The 14,814-nt window shown below is 41.5% G+C and overlaps 1 protein-coding gene across 1 annotated transcript in view; it reads right to left on the bottom strand.

Moving 5' to 3' along the window:
- The window catches only part of NOTCH3 (notch receptor 3), a 47,475-nt gene extending 32,882 nt beyond the window's left edge, over positions 1 to 14,593 (bottom strand). The window contains exon 1 of the mRNA XM_072149218.1: positions 14,453 to 14,593. Coding sequence (XP_072005319.1) covers positions 14,453 to 14,525 — 73 coding nt within the window. The 5' untranslated portion in view covers positions 14,526 to 14,593. The remainder of the gene's footprint in view (positions 1 to 14,452) is intronic.
- Between the last annotated feature and the right edge of the window lie 221 nt (positions 14,594 to 14,814).

Raw genomic sequence — 14,814 nt, 5'->3', positions numbered from 1 at the left:
AAAAAAAAAAAAAAAAAAAAAAAAAAAACTTAGATTTTTCTTGGCATGCAAAATTAGAAGAAAGGATTGGGAACTAGGTTAGTGGATCTGGAATTGGGATTCGAAAGCAAGATCCTTATGGTGGCCATGAATTGTGGACCAAACAGCCTAAAGGACATCTACCACCAGGATGAAGTACTGTATGCAAATTAACCTGAGGGGCTCCAAGCTCCATTTACACCTATGGAGCCCCTGAGTCCTTCATCCTGGTGGAAGATGCCCTTTAGAGGGGGATGTCTACATGGACAATGCTTAGCATTGCTGCATCCAATTGGGCCAGTAAAGGCAGAAACGGTAGACACCAGCTACAGCTTTAAAACCTTGCACCCCACTTATTTCCAAACCCCTACTTATTCATACTAAGAACGAGGATTCTGTGAAGAAATTCGGACCTCAATGGGTCACAAAACTGAACTATACAACAACTACAGCAAGTCAATGCTTTACTGTGGAAGCAACTTACCCTACAAGACCTACTGATACTGGGCCTACAGGCCGATGACCACAACGGTGAAATCCAGTCACGTGTTTCAGTTTTACTATATGGGTGGCACCCAGCTGCACTTTATGCGATGGCAAACCATGTGACCGATCCGTTAAAGGTAGAGCATGTCCTCGTCAGAAGAGTATTCCACAGATCAGGCAGACTATGAGGGACAATTATTGGGGCTTCTACGGCAGAAAGCTGGAATAGAAACTCAAGTTTCTAGAAGTTTCTCTGTCTTTTTAATAGTCTTTTAAGGTTGGTGCCTTCATGCTAGGCTTCCACTTTTTTATCTCTTCGCTACTTGACCGGGCATGGTTTCGCAACAAACAAAAAAGAAGAAAAATTTTTTTTTTTTAAAAACACCATTTTTGATAATGATCAAGTGGAAGTCCATATCTATGACGGATGAGGCCACCGTTCCGTAAGTGATGAAGGATTAATAAGGGTAATAAAAGAGCAAAAAAAGGTCACATGAGTGCAGGGGTAAGGTAAGGAATGGAACCAAAATAAAAGGGCTGAGGTGCAAGAAAGGTCAGAGGCAGGACGCAATTTATTTATTGTCCATTAACACAACAATGGTGACAGAGTGACCAAAGCCTAATGACAAACATTCGGACAAGAACAGAAGGACAGATGTAAGAATGGAAAGATATATCGGGGGAGGTCAATAAAAACTAGAAAATTTAACAAATTATTTAAAAAAAAAAAAAAAAAACACAACAAACAAACACAACACCACACAAACCAAAAACAAAAAACCACCACAAGCACACCTAGCGACTTTTCCTCCACTATTTGGGAAAGGCCACATTCCTTTACTGAAAACTTTATAAAAAAAAAAAATTAAAAAATAATATACATTATTTTCAATTTTTTTTTAAATTGCCTATTACTCAACAATAAACAAAAAAGGTAAATATCAAAGATATTTTTCATGGCGAATAATTGTGACGGTGCTAGATGATGCCGATTGTGTGTAAAAACGCTATCCACAAAGTGAGGTCACAAAGAAAAAAATAAATAAATAAAACAGGGCGACATCTGGCAGGAAGTACGAATCAAAATAACCACAATTTTGCAATTTTTCTTGCTCTTAAAGCAGTAGTTCTAGGAATTCCAACAGTCTCAACAGGATAAGAGCCATCGCACTATAGATATACCAACAAAGATATATTTTATTATTCTATTAGGATATGCTCATATTTACCCACAAAATGGTCACCTTAGACACAACCACCAAACAGACACACAATCCCAAGTACAAACAGCTGTCCTGACTGCCTTACACCAAAATTTCAATGGACTCAAAGACCCACCTATAGTAAAGAGTTTTCACTGAACGCCCTGTACATGTCTTTATAAAGTGTTTGCCCCAGTTTTGTGTTGTGTCCGACAAGACAAGACACGAAAAATGTGCACCTAAAGGCGCAAGTTACTGCTTTATCGGAGTTTGCACCACATTTATAACTGACGTGCTCCACAAATCTGCAGCATGAACATAGTGCCCCAAAAAAAAAATAATGGTGCGCAGTGCAGGGGGCACCAGATTCATGAAGACCGTGCGCCAGTTTTGATTAATCTGGCGCCCCCTGCAGACTACACAGGCAAACTGCACATAGTACAGACTGAACCAGTTACGATAAATGTGGGCCAAGGTGGCAAAAATTTGGACTCAATTATTTGCTGCATTTTTATTGATGAATAGATGTTGTAATAAAAACAATCCAGGGCGGTGACGTCTCTAATGAGCTTCTACCAGCGACGAGTCAACGACTGACTCATGGCTCTACTGGTTAACCCGTCACCTAGACAAGCTGGGACTATATACATTATAAACGACTGGAGAAGATCTGGGTAACAAAATTAGTAAATAGAATAAAGAAAAAAAGGCCCCTAATTTTACCACAAAAATCTGGGAAAACCTATTGACTTGAGTATAAGCTGAGGGTGGGAAATGCATTGGTCACAGCCTCCCCAGTATATAGCCTGCCGGACCCATAGTATATAGCCAGCACCTGCCCCCCAGTATATAGCCTGCCAGCCCATATCCCCCAGTATATAGCCAGCCCCCTGCCCTAGTATATAGTCAGCAGCAGGGAAACCGGAAAGGTGAGTTTTGATACATATTTTTTTACTCGAATATAAGCCGAGTTTGGGTTTTCAGCACATTTTTGTGCTAAAAAACTAGGCTTATACTCGAGTATATATGGTGCTTTGTCGGCCTACAATATGGCCGCTCAATAGGAGTGTCAGCGACTGATGTTCTTAAGAACAGAACCGACCGACTTAACGTGAATCATCGGGAGACAATGGTTACACAGACAAACAACAAGGAATAAAAACCCTGTAAGGTGATTGGTTATATTGATTATTGAATATCATAGAAGCACCTTATAAATATATATAAAATCGTTCATTGAAATTTTTAACGTCCAACTCATTTTGATACCCGATTATCTGGCACACCATTCAATAATCCAGAACACGATTTCGGTAAAACATCTGTAGCTTTCACCATACTCTTCTCCATATGAAAAAAAGTTCACATTTTGCATTCTTGTAGTGTGCACGGCCTCACAAAAAAAGGCCTGTGTCTCCAACTCAATGCCAATTGTTCTTTGCTGCTCAGCTGTAAACCACCAGTCTGGTATCACCCTCGCCCCCGGCCCGCCCTCCATCTCCAGGCTGCCCGCAAGAGTCCCTGACCAACTAAGCAGTCCATAGCTCCAGTGACCCCAAAAAACTGCATCCGATGCCCACGGAATGCCAATATCATGGCAAATAGGTGGAAAACAAAATGTGATCACATATAAATACACGCAGGGCATTACACAATGAGGACAGACTGTAACAGGAAGCCAGCTGTTACTCAATTTTCAATGGGCCCTCCCCATCTGTGTGACGCTCGCTGTCATATACTGATGGGGAGAGATTAAAATTAAAATATGATGACTGGATTTCCTGAAAACGCAGACTCAGAATTATTAGTACTCACCGACGCTCTATTTCCTCTAAAAACATACCGACATGGTGCTAGGTTTATAGGAAGTGGTGATAAACGGCACAAAGGGCCCTGGCCAACTCTCAGGTTTGATCTACGAGAAGATTGATTTTTATCCCTATAAAATGATCTGGAGTAAAAAAAAAACTCTTTAAACAGACCACCTCATGATAGGCCAAGATTTGAAGACCTCAGGAACGCCGATGCTAATGACTGATGGTCTAAAAGGAATACCACCTGTGTAATACCAAATTAATTCTTCAAATACAACCTGTTGGGGGTCGGAAAGACTTCAAGTGGAGAAACCACTTCCTAGATAGATGTGTAGATTATCTAAATATATTTTGTTACATAAAAAAACAGACGAGGCTTACAAAAACCTGGTCTACCTTATGGGTGGCCATGAGGTAGCGGACATTTGATAGCATCTATGGCTCCACCACCATCTCCTACACACTCCATAGTATGTTCCATGAGAATGTATGTCCTCGAAGACTAAATTTCAGTGCAATTTTGGGCACTTATCTTAAAAAAAAAAAATGCTTGGGCTTCTTCATAAGGCCAATAAACAAGACTTAGAGTCCTCATTCGGAGGGAAAAGTATTTATGGTTCCTCATTCAGAGGAACTATAAATACTTCATGAAGAGCCATCAAGAGGATAACCTATTCAAGTCGGTTTTACGGGATCAGATCAGAAGAGTACATGTCAATGTTCCTCTACAAAAAATACCAGGAACTACACATGGGGGGGTGGAAGGGCTGTGGGGAAAGTGGCCAATTATTCCAAGGGCTGGAGAAGATATCCAGCAAGACAATATTGATTTATCTTAATTTAGCCATTACAGCAAATTTTCATTGCTACAAAACCATTGGATTTTTTCTACTGGCTTCAAAATAAAAAAGTTTAGTCAAGCAATAAATATATAGTATTGTTTTGAATCTGTGGAGACACTATTTTTAAGGAAATAAATCCACTGATGGCCATCAGGATTTCTTTGTTCCTCAGACAGGCACAAGGACAACAAGTAGCTCAGATCTCAGTTTTCTGAGCCCCGTTTGGAGCAACGTTGGGCGAGACCGGTATCGAAGTCAATCCAAAGTTTTTAGACTTAAAGTGAGGTTAGCCTTTAAAAACAGCAAAGAGGTACAGATCCAAAAAGAAGTCAGTCAATTATTAAGTTTATTCATGCATGTTATTGGTGTTTTCAGAAAGACTAGCGGGAAGCAAGATTGAGTTGCCCTAGATGAGGCCAAAAAAAGTGTAGCCATAGCAACTAATGCTTAACGGAGCGCTCACTGCACAAAACTAAAAATGTGGGGCGCCCATGCTACATAAGATGAGCTGGCACCAGGCAACAATATGGATCCCAGCCAAGATGGTCGAATACATTACTTTAATTCTTTCAAAAGAAAGAGGAGGGGGGGGGGGGGGTTGGAGAGATGTTGTACAAAACAACTTATCCTCTGGCTGGCTGAGACAACAGCCCATGGGGCGCTTTTCTGGGGGCCCTAACATACGCCTACAGAAATTAGTAGCCGGAACATCAAAACCGATTCCTCTCAGGAAATAAGCCAGCTGCTCTTTGGGATAAAAGAACATGTGCTCATGAAAATACTAAATATTTCCCCAAAGCGACATCCACCATCGCCAGTATATGCCCCAAAAGGTGTTGTATGGACATCGATTTAAAAAAAGTGACACCAATGTTTTATTGGCAAGGTCCACACAATGCCACGTCTGATGGTTCGCCTTTATTCAGCCAACCACATGGTTGGCCACAAACAGTAACGGGGCCAACTAAGTATGGTGAAAAGGTTTTTTGGGGGTTTTTTTTGTTTAAAGTTCTCACTTCTTCCTGGGAACAGGAGAGAGAATGATGGACTATGGTCTACACCCAAATAAAAGATTTTACACAATATCAATATGCCACCTATGGATATACCCTTTAAAATTGTCTCCTGCTCAGTCATTCTAAAAAGGATGAATCAAATCAACATGGCAACCATTAGAGCCACCAAAAGGTGCCGACTCCCAGCATTCCTTCGTCTAAGTAGTTCATGGGGACGCAGATTAGGTGTGGGACATAAACTACCAAATTTTCAAAATCAGGACAACATGAGCTACATGATCAGGTCTAAATGCTTTTGAAGACCATAGAATTTTTTTTTTTTTTTTTTTTTTTACAAAAACAGACCAAGGAAAAAAAATTATTTTTTTTTTTTTGCACTGCAGCTTGTCCAATGTCCAAGCATATTAGAGATTAAATCTCTTCCGTAGCTTCATTAGATTGGCTAATTTCAGATAGTTCTGCTTTTTTTTTTATTTATTTAATATAGCCGTCATATACCCGTCAGTCAAGACCTGGCATAACAAATGTATAAAAAGCCAAAATAAAATATTATTACCCCTTTATTGTGTTTACCAACCAAAAAGGGGAAGTACCATTTCCCAACAGTTTTTTTTTTCTTTGCTTTTCCTTCAAGATACTAAATCAATTTATGAGGTTATTTTTAGAGTTGCAACTCATCTATACCTTCTGAAAGGAGGACCAAGGATGACCCAGAACTTGAGACAGCGAATTAAAAAGAGTTGCACTGTACTGGCATGCCCGTTGTGCTCATGGGGGCAGCAAGAAGAACTTATGGATTGAAAAAACTTGAGAAGGCAGAATTCTGAAGAGGGAAAAAAAAAAAAAACCTTGAAGAATACCAGTGTACTACTGCTGCACATTAGTATTCTGTGCCAGTCAATGAGAAAGTAGGACAGCATCTGGTGTGGGCATTGTGTCACTACCAGGCAAGAGATTGTGTGTAAACTTACCATAGAGATAGAGGTCCACCATACAGTTTTTCATCTTTTCTGTAGTGACTTTTGGTGTCGTAGGGCAACCCCTATCTATATCTTGATGGACAATATTGAGGGGAATTCTAACATAGAATCATTAACTAGAAGCCAAAGGCTTTACAAAATAGTACATTTGGGTGGTACCAGTGGTGGTCATGCCATGAATTCGGATGGTTGACTATAATCTACATCAGTGGCTAGTTAAAGGGGTATTCTCGTCTGGGCACTCACATTCAGTTCCATTAATCTTCCATATATAAACATTTCTTCAATTGGATGTTATTAAAAAAAATGTTCCTGTGTGAAGATAATTTCTCATAAATGTGGCCATGTTGTCCCTTAGAAACGAGATCAGCTTCCTCGGATACGACCACCTCACACTCTGGCAGCGGTGGCCAGACATGCGCTATAGAGTCCTGCCGGACCACCTGGCTTCAGCGATCATTACCACAGGATGGCTGTAGGACCTGCAGTAACTCCCAGACATTGCACAAAGAAACAAAAAGGTTTTGTATATGAAATCTCTCAGGCAGAGGTGGTCGTATCCGAGGAAGCCATCTCGTTTCTAAGGGACAACATGGCTATGTTTATGAGAAATTATCTTCACACAGGAACATTTTTTTAATAACATCCAATTGAAGAAATGTTTATATATGGAAGATTTATCAAAATGAATGTGAGTGCCCAGACGAGAATACCCCTTTAACCATCACTACGAACAGAACTTTAAATATTTTGGCAATGGAGCCAGCAATAAAGCATGCAACCCAACAGAATATCGGCCATGAAGGTAGATCCCCGTGTTCTTTCCCATACGGTTGGGATAATCTTGCAACTAACCATGGGGGTTATTAAAGGGTTTCTAGAGTACTGCACCACATCAGTCTCGAGGTTCTGTTGGGTATTTCAGCTCTATTTATTAAAAGGAGCCAAGCTACATCCCAAGCACAGCACGTGATGATGTTTTTGAAAGACATACAGTCTGTTTCTAATCCTGGACCCCCAAAACTTAGCCTGCAATAGCCAAGCTATGACACCACAATACCAATACCAAAGTTGCCTTCATTCAACACTCTTAGGCCTAGACCCCATTGTAACATCTGTGTCATCCACTTCTATGGCCCAACATGGCACCATGGGGTTATGTGAGCATCATAAACACACATATTGACATCATATATTATGTAAAGAGACCGATGTCAGGTGCAACAGATGGAAATTTAACATGCTAGTTCACGAGTATTGCAAAACATGGCACGTTACTCTATGCCACAATAAGAAAAAAAAGTTAGAAATAAGGAACATTTTTACAACATACATAAAATTCCCCACTGCGGATCTAAAATTATACCTTTACAAAGGTAGTAATGGGTGGAGGTTTATAAGAGAAGGGGGGGGGGGGGTAAAGATTTTTACTTCTCTTTATCGAATGGCCTTTGTTTCTTTTAGATCAAAATTAAAAACTGTTAAACACATTAGAAGCCGAACGGTCAAGCCTGCCGATTTAGGTGGGACTGGCTGACCCTCTAATGCATATTTTAGGAGGAGGGCGTTTGGCCCACAACTAATGAAGGTGCAAGACCACCTTAATGAGATTTTCTAATTTAAGACATTTATCCTCTATCCAAAAGTCAGAAGAGCAAGGGACCTGAAGAACAAGAAACTTCCTAATCGCCAGAAGTCAATGGAGTGCAAGATGAGTTGGCTTTTGTGACTACCAACTCACTATAGTCGGGACGTAAGAGTTCTCCTTTCGGAGACTGCCAATTATGACCACCAGACATTCGACGTGTGGAGACGCTACACTAGGGGATTCTGGGAAAATATGCAAATAAGATTTCCAGGATGGGATAAGAGCTGTAAACCTGGAGAGTGGTGGCACACAGTTCTCCGTGTGTTGAACCACCGGGGAACAAGCGCAAAGAGGGGCGCAACCCCTCTTCCTTATGAGACGAGACTCTTCATATTCTTTCATCCACCAAGAACGGTCCTCCATCACTCTACTTCCTAAATGGGATCATGCACAGGATGGGATAAGGCAAACCAAGCCTCTTTTAGCTAGCTTGAAAGGCAGCTCCCCTAACAGCAAGCATGACCTACAAGAGGCCTTGTACAGGATGTTTGATTAAAAACCAAACCTTCTCACTATAGGTCAGGTTAGGGGGATGCTTTCATTCTCATTAGTGATAATATACCTCTGCCCAATGAGAACATACACACACTTGGCCGAGTAAGGAGAAATCGCTGTTGGCCATGCGTGTGTTTAGTAGATAGATATCTGAAGTGTATGTCCACCTTGAGGCTACAAACTCGCATTGTACTGCTACGGACTGATTTTTAATCATCAAGTCACAGCCCAAAGGAGATCACCGAGTTGTCTACAGCCGATCATCCATCAGTAGCACTATGAAGAGTCCTAGCTTAGCCTTAGGTAAAGCCATATGTGGATAGTTATAAATGTCATCATAATTTATAATGTTTCTGATGTTATGCTTCAGATACCAGGTGTCCAGGGTGAGATTAGACATTCCACAAAGTAGGTGCAGCCCCAGAGAAGTTTTTGAAGTTATATTAGGAAGAGGTCACTTCTGGAATGTAGGCTAGATAGAAGAGCTTATCTACAGTAGCTCTTAGCTCAGATATAAGGGAGAGGCACAATAATAAGAGGATCTGTATGCAATGTAAGAGGAGGATTTAAAGTGAGCCTAAGGTTGGAGGAGAAGAACATTTTTCACCAAGCCAGTACAAAACAAAAAAAATACAAAAACACACAAGCATGTTAATCAAATTTTTAACATAGGGATTTGAGTCATGGCCTGGATTAACATTCCAAACCAAAAAGATTAGGGTTATATTCGATGTCAGGCTTATTGGCTTGACTCCTCGTTAAAACTATAAATTTCCCAAAAGTATATAATTTGTCCCAGTATAGAACAATCTAGAGATGGTCATCTATATGTAGTCAAAGCATATTCATGGGTTAGGTACAAAGTTAATTTAAATATAGATTTAAAAAAAAAAAATTTGTAATTTATGCATATGAACTCTATATAACTGAATAGCCAAAAGTAACGACTCATATCAGAAAGTCTATGGTGTTTAACAAGATCTAAAAATATCATGGAGGTGGAAGGAGACCCGGCTATGTGCTATGGTGTTGGCTTTGTCATGGGGGTATCTGAATTTTAGTGTGAAAGAAGAATGAGAAAAAAAAAAAACATTTGATAGTTTTGAAGCTAGTACACCCCCCCACCTACTCAAATGACATGAAAGTACCCTCAGTAATCTAGACCACTGCTTACCAAATGCTCAGTGTGAATGCCCTCTAAAAATGTGGCCTAGGGGTACAAGAAAATCTACACATTTAGATGCTTGTTCCCTAAAAAAAAAAAAACATTTGGGTGATCTTGGGTGATAAAAAACATCCTGGGTGAAAGCTATTGCTCTTGATGTCCAACCATCCATGGTTGGATGTTTCAATCAAACCTATATGCGGACCCTAGGACAAAGGCCTGTATGATCTTCTAAACACAATGTATAAAACTAATCATTCTACTTTAGGTTTTCCATGTTATGTTTTCCATTGAGAGATTTCTTCAGATTGGAATCCCCCATCCTCCCCCAAACATTGGTTTTATTGTCTCATAGGTCATAATTATAACAATAATAATTCTTTATTTATATAGCGCACACAGAACTTGTCATATTGGTCCCTGTCCCCAACGGGGCTCACAATCTAATCAACCTACCAGTATGTTTTGGAGTGTGGGAGGAAACCACGCAAACACAGAGAGAACATGTTTTGCTGATGTTGACATTAGGACTTGAACCCAGGTCCCCAGCGCTGCAAGGCTGTACTGCTAACCAGTGAGCTGACCTCTGAAGTCAGAGGTTTAAGATTGGAACATGGCAACTTAGTCTCTCATATCAAAAGTGCTTACGACGTTGAGGACTCCAATGTGGCATTTCCAAAACATACCCAAAAGAAGTGTAAAGCTGACCATGGAATGGATGAACGTTTGTTTGATTACTATTCCCAATACCCCTTCCTCCCAGCACTCTAAAGGGGGGAGGTAAGTTAATTTGACATCTCTGTTGGGAGCTTATCGCTACTCAGAACAAAAAGATAAGACATGAAAATACATCTGCCCAATTCTTCTTCAACATCTGACATCAGGGTTAAGTTGCACAACCCCAAATACATTAGGTAATCATCCAGACCGGTGTTAACATAACGACCACTTTAAAGGTCACCCAAACTTTTTTTTTTTCTTAACTTTCAGCAGATAATATTTGCAAACTTTAGAAATTGCATAGTCAGCCGAGCCAACCATGACATCGAAACCGCAGGGTTATGTGGGCACCTGCATCCCCAGAAAGACGTTCTCCATTGTAGAGGAACAAGCACCAAGATCAAACACACTTTTTTTTTTTCTTCTCTCCAGGATTACAAATGACCATTTCAGCCTTGTCTGCCTATGCAAACCCAGGAGTGATAAGTGTAATGTATGCGGTCATTTAAGTAAACAACCAAATACCAGATAAGAAACTCTGGGAAAAAAAGAAAAGCAGCAGAGAGAGACAAAAGAGTATCTGCTCCGTGATTTATCAGTCCCTTAATAAGTTTATTGTGAAAAATCGCTAATGGCTGGACAAACAGCGTCAGGAAATGCCACGCCAGCAACATGGAGAAGACCAAAACCCAAAGACCCGTCGTGTGAATCAACGTTCCGATTGTTTGGCCACAGGATCCAAAATCTGCAACGTAAAGAGTTAACCGCGCAGGAAATGATGGAAAAAAGTTTAATTTTGCGTTACACACTTTGATATGGAAGGATAATGGGGCGATTGATAAAATCTACGAAAACTGGAAACAGTGGCGTTACCCACCAAGACCCATTCTCAGATAAAATAAGGTTTATTCTGCACCAGAATAGACTGATGACACGATTTTATCCTTTAGAAAAGGGAAGAGTCCAGTCAATTGGAGATTAAAACATAAGGATGGGTAGAAGTTTCTACAACCAAAACTTAAGATGGCCTTCAGACTCTTGAGGATCCTCAAGTGGGCTCAATCTTTTACGAAAGAGATAACCCAATATGGAGGCAAGTAGGGTCTATTTTCTACAGGTTGGATGAAGATTTAACCCTCAAGATTATGTTATCCCCTTAGCCACTGATGACCATACACTTTTGATACTCTCCAGATTCTCATTTAGCCATCAACAATTCCTAAAAATGCTTCTATATTAGAAGGTTGGCCTGTCCACCAAAAATTCTGTAGGTCCAGATTACCAAATCTAAACGTGACCACCTTAACAAAGATGCCACCAGACCACGTCCAAGGAACAAGTACCAACTGCTCTTCTAAAGAAAACCTATAGCAAGTGCTTTTCAAAGAAGTGATGACCTAAGTAAATCAGAAGAAGGAACCTCAAAGCAATAGAGAAACGTCACAAAGGCCTAAACAAAAAGAAAGCTGAAAAGGACATGGGAAGAAAACCCGAGCTTAGTGTAGGTGGACACACACAGGAGAAGGGCTGGAGGGTTCAAGAACAAAACAGAGTGGGCACGGCCAGATTAGAATGGTGCAGGGGGATGGGGCGATGAGGGAAAGCAAGACTAAGAGGGTACGGAATAACGAGGAGCCCAAAGAAGAGACAAGAAAGAGTCAGAAAAAGAGGGAGGAGAGAAAGGGAAAGTGTGAGGAGAAAGAATAGACATGAGGAGGCCAACGAGGGCGAGACAAGAGAGGGAGCTACAGGGATGCATACTGATAGATGCAGACAGTGGCGGACGAAAGGAGGGGGGGTTAATGAAGATAAGAAGAGACTCAGTGGGAGCGGGCAACTTTCAAAGGTCAGAGGGCAAGAAGACAGAGGCAGCCGCTGGCAACTGAATGGTTAAGGGCAGCAACAGAGGACCAATGTAGCCTGGTGGGATGGGGGGAGGGTGTGGGCACTGAGAAAAGTAGACAGATTGATGTGAAGCATGAGTGTCTGGTGACAACACAAAGTGGAGGTAGATAAGGGATGGTAAAGTGATCTGGTCCAGATGAGGGCTTTCATGGACCCTCGATCGCGATGACCAATAGCTAATTGATCATTGCCCACTTTAGGTGGAAAGTTCTTTTCGTTACACTTTCCCCCAAGAAATTTATAAAGTTTGCAAGAGGCTAAGAGAACCTTGGGTTCTTTTTGTCTCCAATTTTTTTTTTTTTTTTTGGCATATCTATTTAGAACGTCGCCTGGTCGGGGGAAAAGCAATTACGAGCAGCTTAAGACTAAAAAGTTGGCACAAGGAGACATAAAACCCACAACGGCGGCCGAGAAGAGCAGCTGGGAAGCGGGGAAAGTGGGGGTACGGCGATAGAAATGCCAAGGGAGGGGGGACCCAAAGAGGAAAATTCTGCAAAGAAAAATGGGGTCAGAAAGGAGGCAGAGACACGCAAGATAGACAGGCGGGCAGACAAGTATGGAGCAGCTGAGAGAGAACAAATAGGTGAGGGATGTGGAGGAGAGAGGGGGAGAAGAGAGCGGCAGGAGGTGGCAGACAGATTTGTGGGGGCAGTTTGGGAAGCGTCTACCCCCCTCCTCCTTCTCCCTTATCCCAATTGTTATCACACAAGAAAAGTCCCTTCTCTCCCTGACTACGCTCTGCCCTCCACCCCCTCTCCTTCCCTCTGCCTGGAGGGAGAAAGAGGAGGGAGAGAGGGAGAGAGGGCGAGAGGGGGGATGGGTGGGAAAATTCAGAAAATGGGATTGAAGAGGGAAAAGAAAAAAAAAAAAATCTGTACCAACTGAGGAACAGCCTCATGTATAAAGCACAAAGGATCACACACAACCAGCTGCATCCAACCCCAAAGTAGAGCGCAAAACAAAAAAATTATGTGAAAAACCTGAAACGTGACAATCTGTCGATTACCTCGAGCTCAACACATCCAGATAGAATTGGATTGTAGCAATTTATCCCAAATACTAGGGATTCTCAACAATACCCTTACACAATCCGCAGCCACTTTTTGGGGATATAGAAGATCTGAGTGACTCATCCGAATATCCCTATGTGTTCTCTGTTGTTTTGACATAGGCCTGAGAGTAAACTCAATAAGCAAACAATGGAGTTTCAGCTCCACCACATCTCCATACAGCCAACGAGCCAAAATTCCTCTACACAAGAGGGTCAGACGTGGCTAGCGAGACAAAATAGTGAGCTAAGAATATACCGTGGACACGTCAAACCAATTTTGGCCGCCAACAACTCTTTGGGTACCAGATCCGAGAACAAATACACCTCATTACCACTGAAATAAGATATAGCGCAAATCCTATAATAAAACATCCCAATACAACAACACATAGTCAAAAGAAGTAACAAAAACATCATAAAAAGCTATTAAAAAAAAAAACTAAAACACTCTCCAAACTTTATAGAGTCAAAACATAACGACAGAAAAAGATACAGAAACATTAAAATAGTTACAATAAAACTAATCTACGTTGGGATTTTATAGGAACGCAGGATTAATCACAGCCTGGTAGCAATATTGACTCCAACCTGACTCCCTAACTGTTGCGAAACGATAACTCCCATCACGTTCCGGTAAGTCAGAGGCTGTCAGTGTAATGCTGGGAGTTGTAGTTCTACAGAACATTAGAGAGAATCAATCAATGGTGACGGAACCCGGAATAGGAATGTCATCCCGTATAAATGAGTAGGGATTAGAATGGACACCTGGGATACGGTGGTCCTTACAGACAGCGCTTAATGACTTCCTGCCCAGAGGGGTCCTGCTAAATCTCCGCTCACTGTCATGTGTGGGAAACTTAAAACCCCTTGATCCCTGCATCACAACCTACTGCACATTACAATGGGACAATTTTTTTTTTTTTTAAGTTAATATTTTTGGTTATCATTTTTGGTTACATTCTTAACATGGCAAAAAGTTTTATAAACTTTTTTTTTTCTTGTTTTGAGTGAACAGCGACATGTGACACTGTCCCGTATATACACACAGGGGGCACTTACATAGTGAGCCAGGCACATGACTACGTGGATAGCAGGGCGCACTATACTCACCATACACACGTCCGCCTCGGCTCAGTAGCACAGCAGTGACCAGCACGAATCCGTATATCCCCGGCCGCCCCATAATGCAATCCTCCCCCGGGGAGCTCCTCCACACCCGGAGCTCTTGTCTCGTCCGGTAACTGAGCCACACTAATGTGCGGGGGTGCAAGAATCGGTCCGGCGGACACCAATCCACGCCCCGTCAGGAACTCAACACCAATCAGATTACTCGGATGAAAGACAGTGAGCCAATCAACGTTTAGACCACGCCTCCCTGTCTGCTTTTCACAGCAGAACAAACCCCGCCTTCTTTGTTTATAACTTTTCAGTCTGGGGAGGGAAGGGGCGTGGTTACAAATCACGGCTTAGAT

Source organism: Engystomops pustulosus, chromosome 4 (genome assembly GCF_040894005.1).
Source record: "Engystomops pustulosus chromosome 4, aEngPut4.maternal, whole genome shotgun sequence".
Classification (NCBI taxonomy): Eukaryota; Metazoa; Chordata; class Amphibia; order Anura; family Leptodactylidae; genus Engystomops; species Engystomops pustulosus.
This window is presented reverse-complemented; position numbering and strand designations above follow the sequence as displayed.